The 27,781-nt window shown below is 32.7% G+C and overlaps 2 protein-coding genes across 2 annotated transcripts in view; both read left to right on the forward strand.

Annotated features, from left to right (window-relative positions):
* Positions 1-27,781, forward strand: part of LOC132698999 (mucin-2-like) — a 475,159-nt gene that overhangs the window by 103,470 nt on the left and 343,908 nt on the right. The window lies entirely within an intron of this gene.
* LOC132699264 (E3 ubiquitin-protein ligase CHIP) lies at positions 7,502-27,505 on the forward strand. The gene is made up of 6 exons (XM_060665896.1): positions 7,502-7,869; positions 7,925-8,123; positions 8,197-8,441; positions 11,973-12,029; positions 12,083-12,199; positions 24,314-27,505. The coding sequence occupies exons 1-6, from the start codon at positions 7,744-7,746 to the stop codon at positions 24,437-24,439; spliced, it is 870 nt and encodes a 289-aa protein (XP_060521879.1). The 5' UTR covers positions 7,502-7,743; the 3' UTR covers positions 24,440-27,505.

Here is a 27,781-nt window from a genome sequence, read left to right on the forward strand (position 1 = left end):
CTTTTTTCGCATTAAAAGCTGCGACCATGTCGTGTTGGAGGCTTTTTGTAATAAAAGAGAACTCCACTACAAGTTCTTTATTTAATCTGCATCATGAGGTTCGGACATAAGCGCGCGAGATACCAGGCTGAGAGTCCCACATTATAACCTCTCAAGACCATCGAATATGAACACCACAGACCACCGAAAACCCTGATGCAACAAGAGTGCTTTTATACATGCGAAAAAAGGTGAGATTCCATAATTGAATAATATCAGATTAAAGCGATAGTGGCAGCTGACAAGAACTACTCTCCACTGAACCTGACTTCTGCAACTCCTAAAATAAAAAAGAATATTCAAATGTCAGAAGAAGAGTAATAAACAACTACACGCAAGTTATTCAGCAGCTTTGCATGGCAGTGAGGTTGACGACATGTTGTCCACTCTCTATCTTACCAAGGGTACCAAAAAAATAGAAAACAACAACTGTATGGCTTAATTGAGAATAGTTGAGAATAGGCAATTTTTTTGAATACCTACGCGCTGTCGTAATATAAAAGATCTTAAGGGTTTCTAGCTTTCCCCATTTAAAAGACATTTAAAGATTTAAAGATTTAGGATAGTTTTTGGCTGTGAAACCCACAATGTAAATGTAAGGGAGCTAACTATGCCTCAATACAGAACTGCTCTTTACGGGTGGGAGTTTACGTATAATGCGGCAAAACTTTTAATCAGCATAGCATCCTTAAAACTGTTTCAAAAGAATATTAAAGACGTGTTATTACATAAATAAAGTGCTGATTGGTTTTTCGTCTAACTTTTAATTAATTATAGAATTATTTCTAAAATTACTTACTTTCTTTTTCCTTTGTTTATATTTATTTCTCAAGTTCTCTTGTTATAAATTGTATTATCATCAAAAAAGTATATAACAGCTGACTTATTCAGTATATTATGTATTATATATATATATCTCAATTCTCACTAAAAATTATTATTATTATCATTATTATTATTATTATTATTATTATTATTATTATTATTATTATTATTATTATTATTATTATTATTATTTGGGAGACGAAGATAAAGTTATCGAAAACATTAAACAGAGAATCCAAGCGTATGCTCAAAGAATACGATACGATACGAGATACGATGAAAAATACAAGTCTTTTATCGATAACAAAAAATTCTCTGAAAAAGCCAAAGCTTCTATAGAACACTGAAATAGAATAATATAAACATCGAAGCCACGCCGACAAAAAAGAAGATACAAACGTTCTGTGGGTGGAAGCATTGTGGATAGCAAGACAGGAAAGACGGTGCAGGAACGTCAGAAACTTGCAGTGAACAGATATCACAGTAAATAAAATCGAGGAATCACTTAAAAAGTGCCAACTGCAAAGCAACTCGGCACAATGGTATACAAATTTTCTGGCTAAAAACTCTCACACCTCTTGCTAAGCAATACAATACAAAACGAAACAATGGATAACTGAAGGAAAAACACTACCGCTAAAATTATCGCCCAATCACTTGTCTGACAAGCATGTACAAAAATCTTACAGCTATAATAAGTAGCCGTCTGTATGTGCACCTAGAAATAAGTGGAATGTTTCCAAATGGACAGAAAGGATGTGTAAAAGAAGCTACGGGTGTAGGCAACATCTCGTCTTGAATAACATTACAACAGAAGACGCGAAGCCAAAAGAAGAAAAACTTGAGCATGGGCTGGCTAGATAGTATGCCACACTCATGGCTTCTAAATGCTCTCCAACTATATAAAACAAAGATGCTGCAAATTGCAATTACAAGATGGAAACCGCACCTAACAATCAAGGCGGAAGGAACAACCATAAATGCAGGGACCATCGATATCAGGAGGGGCATATTTCAAGGAGACTTACTACCACACCACCTTTTTTATATTGACGACCTAAGATTATATGCAAAAAGCGACAAAAAACTAAAAGAGCTTTTTGTGACTGTGAAAGCATTTAGTCACGATATACGGATACAATTTGGTTTGGATAACTGCGCCAAAGTAACAATAGCACGAGGAAAAACAGCAAAAACTCCAAATATGCACATTGATAAAAACGCCGAAATTGCAGATGTGGAAAAAACTCAAACATACAGGCACCAAGGAATATTATAAAAAAAATGTTTCACCCTAAGTAAATGTTATTTTCCGTTGTGGCAGGACAGTAACCTACTCTATTTTTTTTAATGGAATAATTTAAAAAAATCTAATTATTTGCTTTATTTGCTTATTTTAGTGCGAAGAAACAGGCCTTTGGAAAAATGTATTTTTTTAAACTTGAAAACTGAAATTGGGAATTTTTATTATGGATGGATGGAGGAAGTGGTTATATAATAGCTAATGCTTTGAGTGGTCATAAATAAAAAAAAAACATATATATTTTATAAATGGAACGATCTATATTTTTATTGGGTATGGGATGTAATTCTATACCATTTCAAATATATAGGTTGTATTACAAAAATTGGTAGTTTAGAAGTTATAACCAATTTTCTGCTAGTGTATGTTATTTTTAATTTAACTATTCCTAAATAATATCCTATTCTAAGTTTTTTTTTCAAAACATTATTAAATAAAAAAATAACAAAATGCAAGTAAATAGAACTTATTGCTAATTACAAAACATTTTCTACATAACTTCCTTCCTTGGTAAAAGAAGAAGTAGGTTTCAATTTTCCCAGTAGCAATTCTAACCGCGTCTGTTGCATTAAGTCTTTCAACCTCTTGCCGAATTTTCATTTTTAAGTCTTGAACGCTATTAAACCTATTTTTATACACTTCGTTTTTTATGCAGCCCCATAAAAAAAGTCCAGGAGTGTCAGGAGTTGGTCCCGCACCAACCAATCCGAAACGGAAGACGTTGATTTAAACAATTTCTAACAGGCACTACAGTGTGGGTAGATTTCAACTGATACTGTTCGTGGACGCCTAGTTTAATCTAATCTGAATCAGAGCATCGTAGTGCAAGGTTAAATTTTGCTATGGAACACATCGATTGAGCTGATAAAGACTTGGAAAGATTTCTTTGGTCAGATGAAACCAGATTTTGTCTGTATAAGAGCCATCTAAAAATAATTGCATTATCAGCGGTGTGCATGGCAGCGAGGAGTAATGCTTCCAATTATTTTCAGTCTATAAGTTACACTTGGATTTTTGAAAATAACCACAGGGAAGCCTAAACTTTAATCTCGCGTAAATTCTTGCTAAATTTCGATAAATTTACCCAAATCTAAATAATAAACTAACAACAAGTTATATTGTCTGAGCTAATCGTGCAAACTACTTAACCGATTTTAACTAAGTTTTAACTAATCTTCTTTCGACTGTGCTTTAGCTTTACTATGATCATGATAGTGATAATAAAATTAATACCCCAGTAAATATATTAGAGATCTGTTTAAAATGTTAATTCATTAAAGAATCCTATCAATTTTAATGCAAACAATACTTAAATAAATATGTAACTAGTTTTTTAATGCTGGAGAGTAATAAAATGTAAATTTGCAATGAGGGGTCATTAAGCAGGGAGGTATTTTTTTTTTTAATGCGAGACTTTTCGCTTTCTGACAACCAACATACAAAAGCGAAAAGAATACCTAGGTGCGGATTTCGTGTTTGAAAAGCATGTCAAGCATATACATGGGTGAGAAACCGTAGCAGGTAGCTAGAAGTTTTTGGGGCTAGGAAAAACTTAGAAGTTTGAAATTCTGGAACTTGGGTCACACTACTGCCGGTTACACTCTTTTTAACTGTGTGCCTTTTATCCATTTTTGATTTGTGATAAACGCTTCTGTAATAAACTTAATCAGGAAAATAATACCTTTGAAAGCGGTTTCCAAAATTTGATAACCAATAAGTTATTTTCAAAATCAAAAAGTTCTTTTTTTAAAATCAGAGCCCCACTTATTTTTGGATACAAATTCCAAATCTGCATAGTGCTACTACTGTTCGTATTTGCTATAACTTTCCCTATACCTATTTTTAACGGTAAAGTTATTATCCCAGATTTTTTTTTAATCAAAAACAGATGTAATTCTACACTATCATCTAGTAAGCCTTAATTTTGACAGTAAATGAAAGAATGTTGATTTTTATGTCAAAGAAAAATCAACTTGAAGATCTCTTACTTTTGTACAACTAAGTATAAACGAAAAGTATGTAATTTGGGGCTTCTGTAGCCCAAGACCGGGTAAACGCAGAGGTTCGAATGAAATGACTGACATGTCGAGACGAAAAACGCCACCGCGCAGGACGTAAATCATTTATATTAGATTAAATAAAATAACATATCGTGTTACGACCTTACACACGTAAGAGACCACACACAGATCACCTTCATCTCACCTAAGTCACACAGTATATATTTTGCCAACTATATACATAGTCACAGCTTATTTTTCATATGCATACTGTGAACGATTCATCTTTCATATTAACAAAGCAGTGAATATTCAAAAACTGAAATATTCTGGTGCCATTCGTTATTGTATTTCTACTGTGTTTTGAACCAAGTGTAAATGCCTATCAGCGGTGCATTCCTACCGGTGGTGAAGGTTCAAAATAATTTTATTCAAAAAAGGCCTATCATTTTTCAGATTTCCAATCATTTCATGACAATATTGAAGTCGCTAATTATAAATTTTGTACTGACAAAAATTTGTAGGGGTGGGAATGTATAATATATTATGTATTATGATTTTTTCCACATGATCTGTTCATATAATTTGCAGCACATAACATATTATGCAACAAGTGCGGCAATAGTATATTATGCAACACGTGCGGTAAACGACATTTGACTCACGAGTTTATTTGTTTAATAAACGAGTGAGTTAAAAAGTTTACCGAACGTGTTGCATACTATACTTTTTCTACGACCGTTAGTTTTTGGGTCCATTTTCGCAAAACAACACGAATACATTCACTGACATGACCGTCAGAATTGACAAACGTCAAAATTCAAAGCGTGGGAAATATCTCCGATTACTTCTAAATCCGTGCGGTAAAATCCCGGAAATGTCCGAAGTGGCTCGGATCCATGGGAAACGAAACTGATGTGGTAAAGTGACACTTCCCGCACGCTAGATCGCTATTGCACTTAAAGCCTTTACCCGGCGGCATATATTTTTATTTTCTATAAAGTATCAGATTTTCAGGTAGCACAGAGAAAAAAAAATACCGCCTAAAAATGAAGCACCCTAGTAATTAGGCATTTTACAGACGAAAGTAGAAAAACCTTTTTTTTGTCCGGTTACTTTTAATATAAAATTTATATTCAAAATAAGGCAGCTTGTTTAATTCTTTCTCCTGATTTGCAACCACAGTTCTTGTTTTTCTCTTAATCCTTTTTTTCTACTCCTTTCTCCAAAATACCCAATTATACGCCGATATAGTGTGAGGAAAGTATCATTTTACAAAGTCAGTTTAGTTTTCTCTGATCACTTGAATTTTGACGTTTGTCGATTCTGTCGTAAAAAAAATTATGAAACACGTTTGGTAAACTTTTTAGTTTATTTGGCGCGAGCGAAGCGTAGCGGAGCGAATGCTTAATAAACGAGTCCCAGAATTTCAAACTATAACCATTCCTATAAAAATAATCATCGATACAAAAAACTTTTATTTTATAATATTTATAATTATATTAAATTATAAAATCCCTTCAACCAATTTTTTTTATCATATTAATTACCAACAAGTTATATTGTCTGAGCTAATCGTGCAAACTACTTAACAGACTTTAACTAAGTTTTAACTAATCTTCTTTCGACTGTGCTTTAGCTTTACTATGATATGATTACTATGATTTGGAGTTCAGCTTGACCCTAGTTTTTGTTGTTTCTTTTTTTGGGACAAAATTGTATATTACAAAATTGCAGATTTAAACCAAATAAGAATTGTATAATCCATGTTATTTATTTATAACTTCCTCTAATCGCAATAAAATTAGTTGGCTATAGTTGGAATTATACTCAATAGTAATAAATACATTTGTGTTTTTTGTTGGTTAATGTATTCCAAACATCAGTCACTACCAAGTTTAAAAGAAAAGGAGGCCAGATGGTTGTTTATTTTTTATATATCCTTATTTAAAGTTTGTGGATTATGCATCAGTTAATTAAATAATACCAAAAAGATAACAATAGGTAGGTAGGTTCTAAATTACAAGATTTTTTTAACAAATAGGTACTTTTAACAATGAAATTAGAACTCTATGCACACACAGACCATCGCTTAATATTCTTAATGTCTAACACTATATAGCGAAAATGTCACTGTCAATTGCCAACCTGTAATTCATAATAATCCAAATGGGTATAATTCAGACCATAGTAAAAATAAAAAGCAATATATGATATTTATTACATCAAAGTTAATTCAAATCTCTATATAAAAGCCACCAAGATGCTCTGCAACTAAAGCAATGGTGCTTATATATTTCAACGTCCAAAGCTGTTATTGGGTGTGTCTAGTGTCAGCACAATGACGAAAAATGCTATTGAATGGAGGGCAATCTGGCAGATTCATGTTGAACTTTTTTCATGTATCTGTGTTGTATCTAAAATGATGGAGTTTAACAAAGTTAGCATTAAATGGAGTCAATATCCAGCAAAATGTTGCTGATCAGCTGCTTGGGCTTCTGCTCTTAAAAATTTGCGTTTTCTCCTTACAGGCACAGAAAGTGCAAGAATATTCACTGCAGTTCTGTTCCTATCTGCTTGGCATTGAAAAATATGAGGAACAGTGTCCCGTTTCATTATTACTTTTCCACCAATCAATTTAAAACGTACATAGTTTTCTATGTCTTTATTTTATTATAAGATACCCTTATTTTCAAAGGAACTTCTTCTCTGTTCCTTACATAGACCTTTGGGGTCCTTCAACAACTTCAAAACTGTTTTAATGCAAACTTTGGTTTGTAGCCGCACAAACAAAACCTTAAAATTTCAATTCACTTGATACAGGTTACCAATTCTACCTTTCCATTGTTAAATGATGTGTGACGTCAGATGGCCATAACCACAGAAAATTAAATAAAAACAAAGCAGAGAAAAAACCAAAGGACTTGTTCTCTGCAGAAAGCATGCTCTGCCGAAGATCCATAACAAATCGCGACTGGATTTAATAAATATAAAAACTAGAGCCGTGTAAAAGAAAGCAAACTGATCCACCAGCACTGATTTAAAATGTTGACAGTTTTCTTTTACTACTACGGGGGTTTTGTAGGATAGTGAGCAACGTTAACACTACATACCAAAATTTAAAAATGAACTGTGGCAAAAAAAAAAATCTGGGCTTATAGCCCTAGTCTAAACCGTCAACACAGACTGTTTAAGGTAAACTGAGATTTTTATGTGATAATCTAAGATTTGAAATTGGTTCAACACCAATTAATTTGAAAAAACTTTGCGTTTGCGTTGACGATTGATTTAATCATGCAACACAAGCTTAAAGAAGAAGAAGCTAGTGCAATACTGTTAATTTATTGTTTATATACTGTGGGTTTATTTAATTTTTTTGTTGGAAGGAATGTCCAAAAAAGCTTATAGTTTTCAGTGCTTTTTTGGAATTAGTCATTTTCAATTCACTGAAACATTTACAGTTACATTTTTATTTTAAAGTTTTGATATGTTGTAGTTGAGGTTTTTCATTGTTAGATGGTAGTTTAAAATATCTTCATCGTTATCCTATTTTTTAAGTACTGTGAAATAGTTCAAATGAAAATGAGCAAGCACATGTACTCCACTGTGAATCTTACTGACAAGGAATTAAAGGAGCAAGGAAATCGCCTCTACAATTTTAAAAAGTATGAAGAAGCGATAGGTTGTTATAGCAAGGCTATAGTAAGTCTCATCCAAATACCAAACTTTCCTTAAATTAAGTAAAGAAATTTTCTAGATCAAAAACCCAGATGTTGCACATTACTTCACTAATAGGGCCTTATGTTATCTGAAACTTTTAAGGTGGGAACAAGCCTGTACAGACTGTAAAAGAGCTTTGGACATGGACCCCAATTTGGTAAAGGGGCACATTTTCTTAGGGCAAGCGTTGTTAGAATTGGAATGTTATGATGAATCAATAAAACACTTGCAAAGAGGTTATTTTTTTTTTAGCTTATCTTTATATAATTTTTCTTCTTTAACATTTTTCCTTTCATACCATTTTTTTAGCTGTCGACTTAGCAAAAGAGCAAAAGCTTAACTTTGGCGATGACATCGCGGCCCAATTACGATCAGCAAGGAAAAAACGTTTCTCAATGCAAGAAGAAAAACGTATAGCTCAAGAAATAGAGCTACAAACTTATCTCAACGGGTTAATTGAAGATGACAGGCATAGAAAAATTGAAAAAATAAAAATGATTGATGGAAACAGTAACCTGAGCAATGAAAAGATTTTAGAGATTGAGGACAAATGTGTAAGTACTTTATTATTTTTTATCAAAATCACTGACGCACAGGTTTTTACAGAAAATATTTGTTAGGATCATAGATTTTAGGAATCTGATTGATGAATATGAATTTTCTATTCTTTGCACTTGGCGTTATTTAAACTCATGCATTGGTATTGTATATATAAGTGAAGACATTTTCATATTTCTTTTTAGATTTTTAAGTGAAAACCAAGAATATTAGATATATTACTACAGTTTTATGGTTTGTTTACTCATTCATTCCTTCTTAAAGTTTTGTTTTTATTTGTCTTTTTTTTTTGTTGCTTTCACTTTGCTTCTAATTTAATGTTGATTGCCTTCTCTCTGATTTTTTAAAGATAGTAAGCTCAGATTGGTAGTTGCTGCTCACGCAATGACAATATCCGAATAGTCCACAATTTTCAAAATTTCTGTTTTGACACTTCCACGTCTTTGTCGCTTTAGCCACTGACAAGTTCTGTATTGGGTGTATCTCAATGTGTGTAATAACTTGTGTCAAACAAATTTTAAATTTGTGTAGAAGCCTATGAGCAACTGAGGCAACGTATTTGCAAGTAACTGCACTGAAAATTGCACTTTCCTCTCCTGTAAGACATTGAGAATTTATGTAGCTAGAGCCTCTCTTTTAATAGGTATACTCAGTGGTAACATGTCTTCATCCCCCAGGTAGGCCACCTCTTCTCAATTATAGTTGTAGTAGTTGAAGTTTAAAGAACTCCAAGCATCGGCTAAATGTATAAAAATATCTTCAAAGATATTTTTATACATTTAGCCTATGCTAAAATATAAATATAGACCGTACATATATATATATATATATATATATATATATATATATATATATATATATATATATATATATATATATATATATGATGACACTATATTCCGGGATATCATCCGTTCGCTCGTTGAACTCCGACTGGAATCCTGCATCCGACTGGAATCCTGCAAATCCTGCATCCGACTGGAATCCTGCAGACGTTTCGCCAAAATCTCACTTGGCATCTTCAATGCTCGCGCTCCGAGTGTTCGAAGTGTTTTCGGAGCGCGAGCATTGAAGATGCCAAGTGAGATTTTGGCGAAACGTCTGCAGGATTCCAGTCGGATGCAAGATTTGCAGGATTCCAGTCGGATGCAGGATTCCAGTCGGAGTTCAACGAGCGAACGGATGATATCCCGGAATATAGTGTCATCATATATATATATATATATATATATATATATATATATATATATATATATATATATATATATATATATATATATATATATATATATGTTGTTTTTATTACGTTGGAGACTAGCACGATAAGCTTGTCTTTTTACACTCCCTGCTAAGCCATCACACGCTCCTTTGCCATGAGATGTAGCGAAAAAAGTCCAATCAGCAACAACACCAAAATCATTTTTATGATTAACTAAATTGGCAAAATTTTATTTAAATAATAAATGAAACTAATTTTTTAATCACATAATTACATAATTCACTCGGCCCATTTTAAATCACAAAATATTATTATTACAATTAAAAATTATGATACTAAAATATTAACTAAAAAAACACAACTGAACAATGCTTCAGCTTTTATTTTTAATAATTATTTCATGCTTTGCGTATAAACTTATGACACGAGCAGACAGGAATGACTTCTGAAATCATTTTGTTATTTACTAGGATACGTGAAAAACAAATGAAAATTGAATCGAAAAAGATGTGGTGTTTTAAAATTTTAAAGTTGTTTCTAAATTTACGCTGTTTGGTAAAAATAATAAAAAAAATTGATAGTATTCTATATAACATTGTTAAAAAAAATATTAATAATAATTATAATAAAATAACATAAATAATAATAAAAATTGTTTTCTAATAATATTTTGTATTATTATTTTAAATTATCACTGATAAAACTTTCAATGCAGTTCGAGGCGATCGGCGCCCGGCGCGCGGTCATAAATAAATTCACTTTGTAAACTAATGACGAGCAGTGAAATTAATTTTAAACTTAAATGGACAAAGCATGTGACCGATAAAAAAAACATGTTTTTTTTTTACCAAGAAATCAGTTAAATTTTCATTTGTTATCTTAAAAGTTAGTTAATAAATAAATAAAAAGTGTATTTAATTGCAACTACAATCACATCCCACTGCATATAAAAATAGTTGCATACATAAATTGAGTGTTCAATTCAACATTTAACGGTACGAAACACTGATAATGAAATCATATAAATATTTTTTTAAAATAACCACCTTTACCAAACATGTACCTAACTTGAGCGAAAGACGGTAAAATGGGATTTAATTTTTAACATAAAATATTCAAAAGACTTCAAATAAGTTAGAATTTTAGTACCTGCCGAATTCTCTACTATATCATATCTATTGAGTAGTTTCTATGATAAAATTTAATACAATCATATCTTGGAGACCAGGTTGACTTTAATTAATTTCATATTCTTTATCTTTGCTAACTCTTTGTTAGAATAGTTGCAATGGATGGCAAGGCGAAAAAAAAATTCATCCAATCGGGCTTCTTTACTTCCAATTGCAGTATTTTGTGTTTCTAAACAATACTTTAAATTTAACATTCTTTATTTGCAAAATGGTGTACAACATATATCCTAAGTATGAACTCTTGTCTTTTTCTTTTTGCTAAATATCAATAGCTTTACCTAAGGGCTTCAGAATTACACAATATTAAACTAAAAATTCAAATTTATTTTTTTTTAGGGTGGGTTTTCCTAACGCCATACAAAATTATTTACAATTGAAATTTATTTTCCGCTCCGTCCAAGAATTGTGTCTGTTATGTTTTGAGGCAGGTAACGTAGCAATCGCCAATTTTCTGAAATCCAATATTTATATTCCATACGACCAAAGGTCCATTACCACTTGACCATTCATTTAATCCTGAGTAAGCTAGGTATTTGTCGGTATTATTGCCAAGAATTTATTATTGTTAATACTTTTAATGATCCACATACTAAAAACTCAAAGTTGTGTTATTGTATTATAGTTTCTTCTTCTTGAAATAAACTTGTAGTGTAGATTTTTATGTTAATTACAAGTATTTAAAATTTTAGTTACATTTGTATTTAAAATCCTAGAAAAAAGTATTTAAATACGATCCATGTACTTCAAATACAATTTTTAATTCATATATTTAAACACTTAACAACACTGACTACTACTGAATCTGCGGGAAGAGACTTTGATTTCAGCAAGATAGCCTTCAAAAACATCCAAATTCATGTCTTCGTCCATATATCCCATATAGCACGACGATAAACTAACCAAATAAAAATCTCCGTGCGCCCCCAATATGGACGATTATCGGTCACTTCCTTTTTCCTGAAAGCTTTGGCGAGCATATTTTTGTTACTTTATAACCATCATTCGTCTTATTGAGAAAAGATGCCCTTTGCGGTATTTAAGTGGTAAAAAATGAAAGCAGCACCTTTCAATTATACACGGAAATTGATGGGAACTAAACACATCAACATTTGTTCCAGGATTCTTATATCAGCGAACTGAACTCGCTGTTTCAAAAAGTCGACGAACGACGTAGGGTAAGTGCAGAACCACCCTATAAGACGTGCCTTTTTTAAGGATGGCCTTGCAGAAACGAGAAGTTCCCGATTATCTGTGCGGCAAAATAAGCTTCGAGATTTTGCAGGAGCCGGTGATCACTCCCAGCGGCATAACCTACGATAAAAAGGATTTGGAGGAACATTTACAGGTGATATTGTCTATTTTGTTGGGGTCGCCACTGCGGGCAAATCTTTCAAAATAGCACCCAAAAACTTATAAGATCCAAATATGCCGAATTCATGAATCCAATGAATCTCTAATAACTAGCGCACTATTTTTCTAGTGTGCTAAGACAAAGTCACTATATCGTCAAATATTTGTGTTCACATGAGGTCAGCCAACACCTCCTAAAATACAGGCCATGCAACGCTAAAGTATGTGTCATCACATTAACGAAATGATATATCCGGTTCCATATTTAAAATATGAAATATCAGTGAATGAGAATAAAAGAAAGTTTTAATTGCTTTGTATGATTTTAATATTTAAAATATAGTAGAAATATGTGGAATAGTTAAAAATGAAGAATGTAGAAATTCATTCAGAGGCGGGTGCGTTCATGTTGGATTTTATTTTGTTTAATGGTTTATATGACAAATATAATTTTGATATCAAAATTATTTTGTTAAAACTAAGTAACATAAAATTAAATTTTAAGAACCACTGATTACCCATAAAGGCTTCTCGATGCCTTCTTTGGATCTATAGATTAATGTTTTATATCATGTGAACGTATCCGCTGTCGTGCGTCATTAGTCTTGCTTCGTAAGTTAATTTTTAATATTTTTAATTTCAATATTTCAAAGAAACTTCCGAACTTGGCCCATTCTTGCAATTCCCTTACATTTCGGAATACAGCAAGTGTTTTCCATAATTATATAAAATAAATGGTGAAATATAGGTTATCCTGCAGGTTACATACTGTTATATTTATTTGATTTATTTATTTTATTTACTTGCTCCTTGGGATACAAACAGGTTAAAACCACAATAGTGCCCTCTTAGCACCCGGCATAAAAAAGTAAAAGTATTAATATAACTAACATTTCAGATTGAAAAGCGCATCAATTCACCAATCATAGAGAAGGCAAAATAAATAAAAGGCTCTAATTTATTTATTTATTATGTGGTATATTTTAAATAAGCAAAAGCAATGAGAAAATTATGAATCAGATAGTGAATAGTCTAACGGTTAATGTGTGCTTTAAGAAATCATGTGATATCGTAAATTAATCCAGGTCTAAACAGTCAAGGTTTGCAGTTCTTAGCACACGTAGCCAGGGGAAATTTTAAAAGTTATTGGTGTTTCTAAAACATGATAAATTAAGGCATGCTTCTAAATTGTCGAGGTGTTATATCTCAGAGAAGTCTATATGGACATTTAAAATTTTATGCAAGAGAAGAATATCAGTAACTACTCTTCAATCCTCCAATATTAAGAGTTCAGAATGCATTCTTACGTCGTTTAAATCTTGGGATAATTTAAGATTTTCTTTATAAGAGAGGCATTTCAAAATATTTTTCTATAAACTTTCAATCCTATTTATGTACATATTTATGTATAAATTTAGTAGAATACTATGAACATATGCGTGGTACAGGCTAAGATAAGCGTGAGCCCCGTTGAACACCTTTACTGAAGCCTATCATTTGAAAACAGGATGATATGGGAAATATCAGCTTCACGTCTAATATTTAATTATTTTAACCGGGAATTTGTACAAAATAGCAAAATAAAAAAATTCCAACATCTTTATTCCAAAAAAAATTTGCTATCATTTCAAAATATTCAGTAATAAAATTCATATTCAAAATTCAAATGTCAGCGAGATACTTTTGCCCTAGCTATAATTTAATTTAATTCATTTAAATATATAAATCAAAATTTATAAAATTAAATATTGCATTATTTGGAAGCGCGTTCGTTGCTTGCAAGTAATCAGAAGAGGTTTAGAAAAGGTAAATTTATCATCACACACGTATTAGAGTTCAATTCTGGGCAGTCCGTTGTATATTATGTACACAAATGAACCCTGTTGTATATACTGTATTGTATGCAGGTGATGCAGGTGATACAATTTTGATTTTTAATTGTGAAGACGCTGATAAAATACAGGAAAACGTAAAAAAGATTTTGATGCCCTCGATCGGTACCTCTATGTACATATAATCAATTAATACAACAGGGTATATTTGTTCTCTTAAAACTTAAAATAGGGATTGCAGTATTTAAATAAGCTAAAGGATATTATCTAAGCTGCGTGGACTGCTAGGAATGTGAGCAGCAGTACTGCCCTGATGGCTGGCTTACAAACCCTTCTTTCTATCTAGACTTAGATATGAATTTCTTTTTTGGCGTAACTTCCGACTTTGGCAGGATTTTGCTTCTACAAAAAAATAATATGATATAAACATGATTATCTTACTAGATATAAACCAAGTCTTCAACCTATTCTCTATAATAGTTTTAATAGTTTTAATATTTATTTAGCATAATTTATGATCATGGTTTCTAAAAACCCTTTTATTTATTGAATGAATTCTTTAGAGATGAATAATCAAATTTAATATTGCAGATGTATTTCGTCTAATTTGTATATACGTAAAAATACATGTTTTTATTGTTCTTTTAGACTACATTAGACTGCGTTCCATGCCATGGGGCTATGTTTCTTTTTTCTTTCCAAAACCTACGCATGTGTCATAACAGCATGATTAAAAATGAAAAACCTCATAAAATCGTATTTTAAAGATAATTTAAAACTAACTTTGGCCTTGAAGGGTCCAATTCTCCACCATCATGGCCTGATAATTTAAAATCGTATTAGGATCGATAGTATTAACTAAAGGTATCGGTCCGTAAGCCATTGTACATTTTTTTGAAAGTTAATACCGGAAATATGGTTCACAATAACAATTTTGATGTCTGTGATCTAAATACGTAAACCGCAGGATTGCCTAAATTTTAGGTAATCCTTCGCATACATAAACGATGTCCTACCAAAAAACACTCAAAAAAGTAACACAAATATGTTGATTTCACACACTAAGTCTAATTTCTCAATCAAAATGTATAAATGAACATATAACCTTACGTCCTCTCCTTTTCGTGATGACTCACCGATTGTTTACAGTCTGTCGTTTCACGGCCTTATTGTAGAAGTAATCGAAAATCACCTTTTAGCACAGCACTGAATTATACTGTGATTTCAGAGTTCAATTTGTAATATTCGTTTCATATACTACGATGGATGCACCAAAAAGCAATCGTAGATTAAGCTCGCCAAAATAATGATATTGAATCTAATATGCATTAGCAAAATATCGGTCACTACAGGACGTTAGAATTTAGTTCTCTAAATCGACTTGACAACTAACTTGCATTTTGAGGTTTTTGTAAGTGACGAATAAAGTAACATTATATTTACCCTTTACTGTAGTCATTATACGTTCCCAGTTGATATGCCAATCTATTGGCAAGATATGCATTTGCCGAGGATACAGTTCTCGTTTAAAAGTGTCCAGTTTGGTGGATCCTGTACAATGTGTCGATTTTTTAATCCTGTGCTCGATTTATGTAAAACAAAAGATGCCATTTTCAAAACAATCCTAGGTGGCGTTGTTTTTGAGATACAGGGAGAAACAGCAATTTTGGCCATTTTTACTTAGCAACCAATAGCGTACTCAGATTTTTTGCAAAGTATATAATTTTCAAGATCCGAATGAAAGTTTTTTTTTGTAATCTAAATGTATTTTTTTGATTGATTGGGCTTTTTATTTATTATTATGTCATTACAAGAAATATGAATAGGATATAAAAAACAGTAAACTCAAAAAAAAACTGCCAAAACTAGCCAAAACAAATGTTAAGAAGCGGTCAGACATTTGTTTGCATAATATACGAATTGTGGACATTTGCGAGGATAATTGTGAAGAACGTAGAATTCATATTTCAGTGGCGTACTCAGATTTTTTTACAAAGGGGAAGTTTTGAGCTTAAAGTATATTCTTCGGATGATTCATCGTGAATGAGTATAAATATTTACAATATTGTTACCTATTGCTTTGTGATCAACCACGCCCAACTTTTGAGATACAGGATGGTAAAATTTTCACAAATAAAATATATTTTTTAAATATCTGTAATACCACTTTAAACATTGTAATTAAATTTGGCACACGTGTGCTATGTATCAAGAAGCATTATTTAGTGTATCACTTTTTTTTATTTCATTAGTGGCGAGCGTACGGAATTTCACATGTCTATTTTGGCAGACATGGTACGCTAGTGATTTCTGTTAAAATAGAAATTATTATTAAAATCTCCAGTAATTTATAAAGAAATTTAATATCTTGGTTAGTTTTTTTCAATCCGATCCGAGTTTTCGCTTAAAAAAATAAAAACCTCTTCTCTGCATGGTCATTACAATATCGTTAATATGACGGCATGTAGACAATTCTTATCATTATTATTTCTTAATTAAGTAATTGTCTATCTGTTTCATATTTTTCCTCAAATTCGTTGTAATCATTATACTCCTTTTGATTGACAGGATAATCAAAGTTTTCATAGCATTCTTGGTTAAACAATTCTTCCGTTATAAAATTCGGGGGTTCAATGTTGTTAGTACAATAATTTTGCCCTATCGGTCGTCTTGTACATGAATTATTTGTTTGTCTCGAGATACCTGACATTGGTGTCGGTTTAGGAAGTTGGTTGGGTGATATTTGATTGGGTTGGAAGACATTTCGTGGGGGTCCGAAAACTTCCCGATTTGTTGGAAATCGTCCTTGAGGTATTTGCCTCGGTTGAATATTTATTGATTGAGATTGAAATTGTGGTTTTTGGAGTTGATTTTGATATTGGTTTGGATTTGAAAAATTATTAAAATTGTTTGGCATGAAATTTGTGTTGGGATTTATTCCCGGCTGAAATCTATTTAGATTCGGCTGATTTTGGAATTGTTAAAATGGTTGAAAATGTTGTTTCTTGTTGAATTGTTGAAAATTTGGTGTTTGGAATTGTTTCACATTGTTTTGTTGGAAGTTGGATATTTGGAATTGTTTTGTTGTGTTGCTTAGATTCCCGTAGAGGTTTTCTAAATTTTCAAATTCAGAAACATAAGCAATGGCTTCCTCTAATGAATCTGGTTGTTTTAAATGCATGTTGTTTTTAAGCGTCCCGGTGCATCCAGCTATGAATGTATTGAGCGCGATTTTATTGTAATAATTTACATGGAAAAGTTTTTCATTATCATTCATTTTATCTAAATCTTCTGAATTACTAATCCGCCTTATTACACTACCCTTTAAAAGTTGTACCCTGCCACCGAAATAGTTAATTCCTGAATTAAACAATCTAAATCTCTCCTATCTGCAAAGCATTGAATGAGCGCATCTTTTATGCTTAACCAATCTGTCAGTTCTTATCAGTTGCCTAACATTAACTCTGCTTTCCCTACTAGTTTGTCTATGATACAATCGAAGATATGGCTATTTATTTCCGCATCTCCCAGACTGACGTAGAAATTTATTAATTAATTAAGATTGTATGTTGTCAACTTTGGATTTAAAAAGGGTCCAATTAAATCTAGGTTCCGCACTACTTGTAAGTAGAGATATGTATGCTTTGGGACAACCCCACTCCTCTACCCTCTACCCCACGACCCCCTATCTTCTCCCACAATGGCTGTAGACCCCGCCCACTTTACCCTTATTCCTTTGAAACTCGCCCCATTGGATAAGCAAACACCAATGGGGGTTTAATCAATCCCCCTCCTCTAGTATCCTGCAAGTTAGCGATGGCGGCGAAACCAATCAGAGCCCAGATATTTTCCCACCCGTAAGAAAAGCAATGTCGGTCCCAAAGGTCTCAATGAGACTTTACATGATCATGTTGTTCGCGTGACCATCTGCACTCTCTAGCGGTTCGAATGTAAACTAGTGCCCCTCTTGGAATAAGATTTTCTGTAATAAGGTGAATATTGACCAAAACATTTATTTTAAAAACATAAAGTTCTGCGAATGTTACCCTCGCGGGTACAAACTGGACTTGTTACTATTGCACATAAGGACAGGGGGAAATAAACTCGAAAAGTGTCGGATTTAACTTATCTGTATCTACGCTCTAATCTCCGATCAACCTATGAAGCAAACTCGAAAGGCATTTTAACTAAAAAGTCATATGCTTTAAAGCTGCTGCTACTACTACATGAAAGTGTGGTTCTGTGGCAATCTCAACAACAATGAAATCTGGACGCTCAAATTAAATACCTTCTCTGCTAATGCTCTAGGAGAAGCTATTTGAACCCCGTTCAAAGAAAAACTTCTTCAGCCCAAATAGCCTCTCTGAACCACACTTAAGCGCATCACTCTTTCACTGTCTTGCAGCCTTCAGACTAATATTACGTACTAACTACATATGCCATACACGAAACATTCTCTTTTCTGATTTTTTATGCGCTACATTAACGAACAGTATCTGAACTTTTCTGTCTGTGTATTTTGTTAGCCACATTAAAAAATAATTTACCAATTTTCTTAAATACTTGATTTTGTAAAAAGGTATGCGAACCTAGCGTATATTTTCCATACTTTTCACAAATGGTGACAACAATTAATTCAACTATTATTTTTAATAATAATTCATCTTTCGCTATGACACGAAAATATCTATTTTTTAGTTTAACATTTATCATACTAACACGAAACAACATTTTCAAACTTTTCAACAATTCCAAAATCAGCCGAATCTACGTAGATTTCAGCATGAAATGAATCCTAATACAAATTTCTTGTCAAACAATTTTAACAATATTTTAAATCCAAACCAATATCAAAATCAATTCCGAAAACCACAATTTCCATCTCAAAAAATATTCAACCGAGACAAATACTTCAAAGACCTTTTTCCAACAAATCGGGAAATTTTCGGACCCCCACGAAATGTCTTCCAACCCAGTCAAATATCACCCAACCAACTTCCTAAACCTACACCAATGTCAGGTATCTCGAGACAAACAAATAATTCATGTACAAGACGACCGATAAGACAAAATTATTGTACTAAGAACAATCAACCCCCGACTTTTATAGCGGAAGAATTGTTTAACCAAGAATGCGATGAAAACTTTGATTATCCTGTTAATCAAAACGAGTATAATCATTACAACGAATCTGAGAAAAATTATGAACAAAATGAATATGAAAATACATCGCATATCGAACAAAACGTCGAAACACAAAATGCAAATAACGAAAATTTTCACAAACTCAGCCAAACAAACGACCAACCCTAGTAGAAATTAATATTTCTTCTAACAACGCAACGTATATTCAAACACGTAAACCAAATATTAAACTACTAGTAGGTACGGGTAGTTCACGCTCGATATTACGTCCAACTATAGCTGAAAAATATTTTCCAAATAAAAATAATGAAATAAAGTCAACAGTAGGAAGTTCAAATACTAGATTTCAAGCTTGCATACAAGCATTTTCTGAATTTAACATCGATTATCGAATAGAGTTTATCCTACTCGATTTTCACTACTTTTTTGACGGAATAATAGGTTCAACTGATTTAATTAATATGAATCTGAACATTGATTTAATAAATAAAAAGTTAAAAGGATTCAACAACGAAATTCCATTCAAATATATAAAACAATCAGAGGCAAACTTTACTCTAACCGTAAATGTCCATCTTTAAAGAAATACCAATAAGTGAAATCGAAGGCGATATCTTTATAAAAAATCAAAAACTACAAAATCTAGAAATACCATCTGCTATTTCATATGCAAAAAATAATTTCGCTCTAATTGAAATTCAAAATCCCAGTTGAACGATTTAACGCTGACCAATACGGATGTTACAATTATAACATTATATCTGATAATCTAAAAATACGTACGGAACTTCAAAAGGACATAAACGGAGTAATCCGTACCCAGCACATGAACTCGGAAGAAAAAGCTCTAATCACAAAATTATGTTAAGAATTCTCGGATATTTTCTATAATCCAGGAGACAAGTTGTCATTTACCTCGAAAATCAAGCACGACATTAGGATAACGGATGAAATACCAGTGCATACGAAGTCATATAGATATCCATTCGTCCACAAAGCAGAAGTAAGACGACAAATAGTTGATATGCTCGAAAAAGCAATAATAAGAAAATCAAACAGCCCATGGTCAAGCCCTATATAAATAGTGCCTAAGAAAGTAGACTCATCCGGAACTCAAAAATGGAGAATAGTCGTAGACTATCGGAAGATTAATGAAAAAACTATTTCTGATAGAAATCCAATCCCGAACATACCGGACATTCTAGATAAATTGGGACGTGCACAGTATTTTTCTACACAGGACCTTGCCAGCAGCTTTCATCAGCTTGAAATGAAAGACGACTGTATCGAAAACACAGCTTTTAGCGTAGAAAACGGACATTTTGAATACACAAGAATGCCATTCGGACTTAAGAATGCACCACTAACTAACCAAAATAAAATGTGTATGGTCTTTATGGATGACGTAATCTTTATAAGTACATGACTTATAGAACATATTCAAAATCTGAGATTAATATTCCAAAAATTACGAGAAGCTAATCTGAATGCCTTGGACATGTAGTTACTCCAAATGGTATAAAACCAAATCAAAAGAAGATTGAAGCGATTAAAAGCTATCCTTTGCAGAAAACCCAACATTCTTAGGTTTAGTCGGGTGTTTTCGCAAATTTATAAAAAATTACGCGAAGATAACTAAAAGAATGACACAATGCTTGAAAAAGGAAAGCAAAGTCGAACACGCAAACTAATTCATTGATTCTTTTAACACGTACAAAAATGTGCTTTGGAGCCAGTATTACCTTATCCGGACTTTACAAAGAAGTTTTTAATTAACAACCGACGCATCAAAATATGCCATCTCATCAATTTTATCCCAAGACCGACACCCAATGGCTACGCACCAAGAACGCTGAACCCGGCAGAGATAAACTACTCGACCGTTGAAAAGGAATTCTTAGTAATTCTTAGAATTCTCTTTGTAGAAAATATTATTGGCTAAAAATGTCCGAGAACATAAAAAATTATGTTAACAATTGTGACATATGCCAAAAGAATAAGTATTATCGAAAACCACCAGTGATAAAATTTAACTTAACCCCAAAATCATCAAAACCATTCGAACACATTCATGTTGATACCTTTAGGATAAACCATGAAGCCTAAGTTACAATAATTGAAGCATAACAGGAACCGAAGTAGTTGAAAACCTTTTGTAAGTTATACCAAATAGAATTACATTTTAGGACACCACAAAATAGTAAACTCCCCTGTGGAGAGATTTCATTCAAGTATTACTGATAGTTATAGATGTCTTAAAGAAGAAAATAAAGATCTAACTACAGATCAACTCATAAAGAGAGCAGTAATGGGATACAACACCTCTATACACACAGTGACAAAATTTACACCTTTTGAAGTGATAAATGGTCATTTAAATCTTCAAAACCCATTTGATCTAAATGATAACGAAGAAGGGATTATTTTAAAGAGAAATGAAAATTGTGAAGAACCACCAGATTTTAGTGATCAAAAATATACTTTCATTAAAACAAAATTTAGAAGCAAAGAACTTCCCAAATTTAAAAAGTTACCGTTAATAAACCAGACGAAAAATAAATTAATAACACCCAAACTATCATAAAAGTAGTGCAAGGATACCAAAGCCTAATAAAAATCTAGTCTTTCGGGAAACCAATGAAGATCAAAATGTTATCTCTATAACGACAGTATAGAAGAATAGTAACGACAGACGTACAAGTTACCAAACTAGTAAATCCTATACTTCCTATCCAGATAGGTAACGCAAAGTTAATTTCTACTAAACACTACCTTTACCAAAGTGCGTAATTAATAACTATAATAAAACTATTGTGAAATTAAATAAAAACCAACGTAAACTACAAACTGGTTTAAAAACATTCCAAAATGCAGTATTAATGACGATAAATTCTTTACAAGACTATCTTAGTTTTCACGGGATCATTCCGCAATTAAACTTAGGTTGCCAAAATATTATAATGTTTCTAGACAACCTAGAAGACGGTTAGGTTTGCAAAAGTTAATGCGCTTCATAATAGTGTTTTACCGATTTCGGAGTTGAATAAAATGCTTAAATATCTACCATCAATCTATAAAGAAAATCAAATTCTAGAAATTAAAAGTAAATTTTGGGAACTCAGGTAAATTTTGTAGACTCGAAAGTGATCTTTGCAGCCCATGTACCAATTTTAAGATCAGAAATATTTTCCTTTTACCATATTTTCCCAATAATCCAAAATTAATTAATTTTTATACCGCAATAACAAGCGGAAAAGAAGAGACAATTTACACTAGAAACATGTCCCGTCATCGAAGGAATCTACTTTTGTAAAGAAGAAACTCATCCCCGAGATGTATGCATGGAGAAATTAATTGACGACATTGGAATGGAAAACTGCCAATTGCGAAAATGAACCTGTCAGAAGCAATTATAAAACAAATCACTCAAAATTTAGTTCTTGTGCTGCCACAGAAGCCTGAAAAACTGCTAATCAAGCGTAACAGGGATCGATATATGCAAATCAAAGTACCAGTACTGATTAAGATACCAGTAAACTGTCAAATGGAAATTAATGAAGAAAAATTCTTCAATGATGTAATAATCCAGTTTGGAAAACCAATATTTTTACCAAAAATCCAATTGACGGAAATGAATGCAATGAAAATCCTGGATACCCCCACCAGTCAAAAATAAATATTGACGAAATATAGCAGCTAAGAGACTTAGCAGAAAAAATAACTCCCATGGAACCAGTGAAAGAAGAAACAAATACGTTCCAAATAATTGTTATTGTTTTTGGAATAATCATGGTTGTAATTTTAGTTTTCATCATTAAGAAGCTCTTCTTGGAAAAGGGACGAAACGGAGGGAGGAGTTATATGCCCCGAAGTACAGACGAAGTCCAAAGCTAAGCGAAGATAACGTCTCGCTGACATCGAATCAAAAGCTCTATTTATTCGAATGCCGCTTTTTAAAATATGCCTTTAATTATTCCAGCCTTTGTATCGTCTAGTCCGAATAAAACTTTATTTTTTAAAAACGCTCTCCCTAACTTTGAACATTTTAAGTACATTAATGTCATTTTAAATAAAGCCAGAACTATGATTTGACTCGTTCTTCAGGAATCCTAAATTTTTTTGCCTATACCACAAGCCTATTTCAATAAATATAAATGAAACAAAAAAATCGTAATAATCGTTTTTTATTTATAGATTCAACACAACATAAAAAATGTAAAACAAAAATCTTGTAGCGATAAAATATTATTTGCGATTATAAAAACAATAACGATAACAGCACAGCTGCACAACATAAAATTCGTAGTGGTATATTGACTCCAATAAGTGCCTTGCATAACTCCTCATTGAATTGTTTTTTGATTTATCTTCAAGAGTAGAAAATTTTTGTAGTACATTAAAATTTTATACATAGCTACCAATAATTTGCTTAAATACGGAATGTATGAAAGAAGCAATCTTCTTATCTCAAAAAACATAATATTGTCGGTACCATTTGTGAAGGCATAGTCGGCAAATAAATATAAAGGTGGGGGAAGGGATATTATAAATGATCACCCGGTACAAAACAAACAAAAAATGCAAAATGCATGTTTCTCCGCTCCTTATTTATAACTGTTCTGAAATTCAATATATTGTGTCTCGACAATTCGTATAGGAGGTTTTTAAAATAATATTGCGGTCACGAATAAAACATATATTACTAGTATTTTATTTATTATTTTAATTCCTGTAACAATGCCGGTGTCATATTCATCAGATCCGTCTTTCTATTGTATGCAAGTTAGTATGACTCGAAGTGTTAAGTACTGAAATACCGAACTTATAGGAAACTATCATTGCAATTTATTCAAGTTGCCGCCCGTGTTTAATGATCCGTGTCGTTGCAAATTTACATTTTATCGGTCTCTCGTATTAGGAAACAAAATATAAACAACTAACGCTCTTTATCTGGATTGACCGACATTTTTCTAATGCATGTTTTGCTCGATATCTTTATTTTTACAATTTTAATCTAGGATTGATTTTCGATGCATTCAAAAATTAACAAAAGTGACTATTGGAATTTTGGTTGCTAGATTAAGAATTTAGCCAGTGGTGGACCGTTTCGATACGCATGAAATTTTTTGCAGCGCGTCGGCCATTTCGACCCCGTAACGAGGGTGAAACTGACGCAGGACCAGCTGATCCCCAACTTTGCGATGAAGGAAGTCGTGGACTCTTTTCTGTCGGAAAACGAGTGGGCGATAGATTATTAAATTTAAAACAAAAATCGCAAACGAAAAGGATCGCGGAAACTGTTTTTGTACGGGGTGTTTCAAAATTCAACGCAAAAATTATAAGGGCGTATTTGCCGGCACAAAATAAGTCTTTTCGTGGCACTTTATAGAAAAAAAAATGAAAAAATTTTTCGTAAGCTCTATATTTTGTATAATTACAATAGAATTATTCATTGCAGTGGCGTCCGAGAGGTTGGCCCAGTTGATGGTTATGGGTGAAGGCGTGGAGTGTCTTTTTATCATGTGTCAAAAATAAAGATTTTTTGTCTTTTTACTTTCCCGAAAAAAATTGAAAATTGGCATTTTCCTTTACGCGCTTGGACTAAACTACTAATATGCGTCAAAAGAACCGCGCACTATATAAATACATGTCTTCACCTCAATTTTATGCAAACTTAGTAATTGATGAATTTCGTATTGAGGTCATCTTTCAGGTTAATAGTTTACATGTGTCTTATTGTCGCATCAAAATCTGGCATATTATCTTTTGACCGCTTGAATATATTATTAACATCTTCTCTCAACATACAATCGTTTTCTATCGCTATTCTTCTGTATATTGTCACGTTGCCCGCAACAGAAACGATGGTGGGCATAGAGTTAATCCCTGCGACACACCGGAAGTGAAGCAGTCCTTGGATAAGGAAAATTAACTTTAAATATAGTATTCTTATTTATATTATTTCTTTCTTGCATTATGGTCTGTAACAAATATTATTTGTCGTTTCTCAGGTCGCGTGGTAATGGTAGTTAGAAGCTTTGAAGTTAAAGTTTCTAATCCGTATAGTAACACCGACTAAACATAAAGCTTCACGAACCTCGAATCTAATTAGTAGCTGTGTGTAAGCCAGCTCTGAAGAAGTCAGCGAAACACCCTCCATAATATGTTATCCTATGATTTTGATAGTCAACTGACCAAAACATGTACATGGACTTACGCTATGCTTTTTAATAGAATGACAATGGAGAATAATATAGCTGTAATGTTTCCCTGGAATCTTGGTATCTTTTGTGTATTTTTCTTTTTTTCACCTTAGTTGTTTTATGTTTGTTGTTCTTATCTTTTTGGCTGGTGTTAATGCACTTTGTTTACGAGATAACGGTATTTTTGGGAAAGGAGACACTTCTAGCAAAAATTTTGAATTTCTGGAACTCCGCAGTCGTTTCAGTTACTACTTCTTTGAACAGCACTAGCAGAGGTTGTGGAGGGTAATTATAAGTCGTGGCTGAGGCTTTGCCAACTTGATATGACTTGAGATTTCTGTTAGCTTGTGACTCATCTATTATTGCGTCTCCTGGTTAAAATAAATGGCTTGAAAAAGCCTCGGTCTCTGTTTCACATTTTGAGAAACGTTTTGGAAGTTTATTTGTTCCTTTCCCGAGCACGTTACAGTGTTACAATTCGGAGTTTAATTCCAAAAATGATGAGAGCCAAAAATAAACTGCTATGCGACCATTGTTTGAAACTTTGTGTTTCAATTTTAGTTTCTCAGCAAAGTCGTGTTTCAGTGTAACTGTGTTTCTATCGCTGTTGTTAATCCCTTGCTGTGAGCAACTAACCGTTTTTTCATTCGTATACCCTAGGACACCTGTAAAAATAATTGAAGCGTCGAAATGCCAAAGCGAGTATGTGCCAAAATTACATTTTTGAGACAATCAAGATAAACTATTTAAATTTACAATAGTTATAATTGCCGGTGTTCGTAAAAATAAGGCAAATGCCGGTTAGGAAAGAAACATAATATTTATTAACTACCGCAACATTAGTAAACAAAAAAAATCATACAAAAAACTCTAAAGTTAATTTGCAAATATTTTATATGGCTTAACATTGAAAATAAAAATAGATTTCTTTTTATTATCGGATATGTTGTTAATGGGATTCCACTTCTTAAGTTGTGCTCTGCCTAAGCTTTCCAAAGTTTGACCCTTTTTTAAAGCAGTGGTTTTTGTCCATGTCTGTGCTTCAGAATAAGCGTTTTTCGAATATACGACACCGGGCTTATTTTTCTCTAGTCTTACAACAACAGCTGTACCCATTTTAAGACTTGTATTAGAATAAGTATTAGCTGATTCCTTAATATCCCACAAACGAGTTTTAAACATATCGACAACTTTGAAAGGTGGAATATATTTCGCTGATTCGATTACCTCACTGAATTCATTAGGGGCAATAACTTTCATTATTCTTTTTATTTTCTCTATAAGAGCAAAATCGCGGTCATGTGAATGTACAATGGACTTAAATAAACTACCAAGAATATCAAAACAAAAAGAATAACTTTATTTTTGTTTTAACCTGCCTAGTTATCAGACCACATAATTAATAAGATGAAACATGCCCGAGTAGGTACAAACAAAACTTTGCTCTCTGCTCTGCTCTCGATGTTTTGACACATATTTAAAATTTGTCATAAGAGTTGTTGGGCTTGCTCGGTTTTGCGGTGGTGAAGTTTAAGTTTCATTTCAGCAGAACCACTGGACTCTATATTTCACAGTTCAGTTTATCGCACAAATTACAAGTATCCACTCTTGGCAGATGCAATTTAAGATTTGGGAATTCTCGTTTGAATGTTGTATTATAAGTAACCTCAGTGTTTGGGTAAACTTTTTTAAAGGCTTCGAACAACCGATTAATATTTAAGTCCGGGCTTAAATACTGCTTAGTCGACTTGATTCTACCATAGTGACTTTCCTGTCGCGGAAGTGAATCAACATGTTGTTTAGTACATTCTTTATCAAAGGCAGATAATTTTACGCTTGAGTGTAACAGGTAACATGGAACAAGTACATCTAACTTTTTGTAGGACACAGAAAACGTTCCGGCAAAAATATTCTTATATACAGGAACAAATTCATGATTAACATCAAGTATTGTATAGCTGACTGTTTGCCTTTTACCATCCTTTGGAACCTCGTAGGAGCGGACTTGTCGCTTTTCGTAGCTTATACTTTTGCACTGTAACTGGTATTTGTATGAAAGCTATAAAAAGAAGCTTACGTTGGTCAGGATCTTACAAAATTACGTCACTTGTGTACTAACCTCGCATGCTGGTTGTTGCTTTGCCAGTTTCAAAACACCTTTTCGCATTTTATATGCTTCTCAACCTCTAGGTGCAGGTTTCTGCTGATTTTCACTCATTTTTATAAATATAATAACTTCGGGACTATGGCCAAGTTAAACTCCTATCAGTGAACTACTAATACACTAAACCTCTGTGACGACAGAAATCTGGACAATTAGGCACAGGTATTACTTTACCTAGGTGCCGAATTAGCTACAACTATGGAAGGCATATATAATAGTATAAGTGTCGCAAT

Source organism: Cylas formicarius, unplaced genomic scaffold (assembly GCF_029955315.1).
Source record: "Cylas formicarius isolate icCylForm1 unplaced genomic scaffold, icCylForm1.1 PGA_scaffold_3__17_contigs__length_32017465, whole genome shotgun sequence".
Lineage (NCBI taxonomy): Eukaryota > Metazoa > Arthropoda > Insecta > Coleoptera > Brentidae > Cylas > Cylas formicarius.

What these genes read in the sequence shown, in the direction of transcription:
- LOC132699264 (XM_060665896.1), top strand. Translation starts at nt 7,744, where the DNA reads ATGAAAATGAGCAAGCACATGTACTCCACTGTGAATCTTACTGACAAG. An exon ending in GTTGTTATAGCAAGGCTATA is followed by an intron (nt 7,870 to 7,924) that starts GTAAGTCTCATC and finishes GAAATTTTCTAG; the next exon opens with ATCAAAAACCCAGATGTTGC. An exon ending in ATTTGGAGGAACATTTACAG is followed by an intron (nt 12,200 to 24,313) that starts GTGATATTGTCT and finishes AATTTTTTGCAG; the next exon opens with CGCGTCGGCCATTTCGACCC.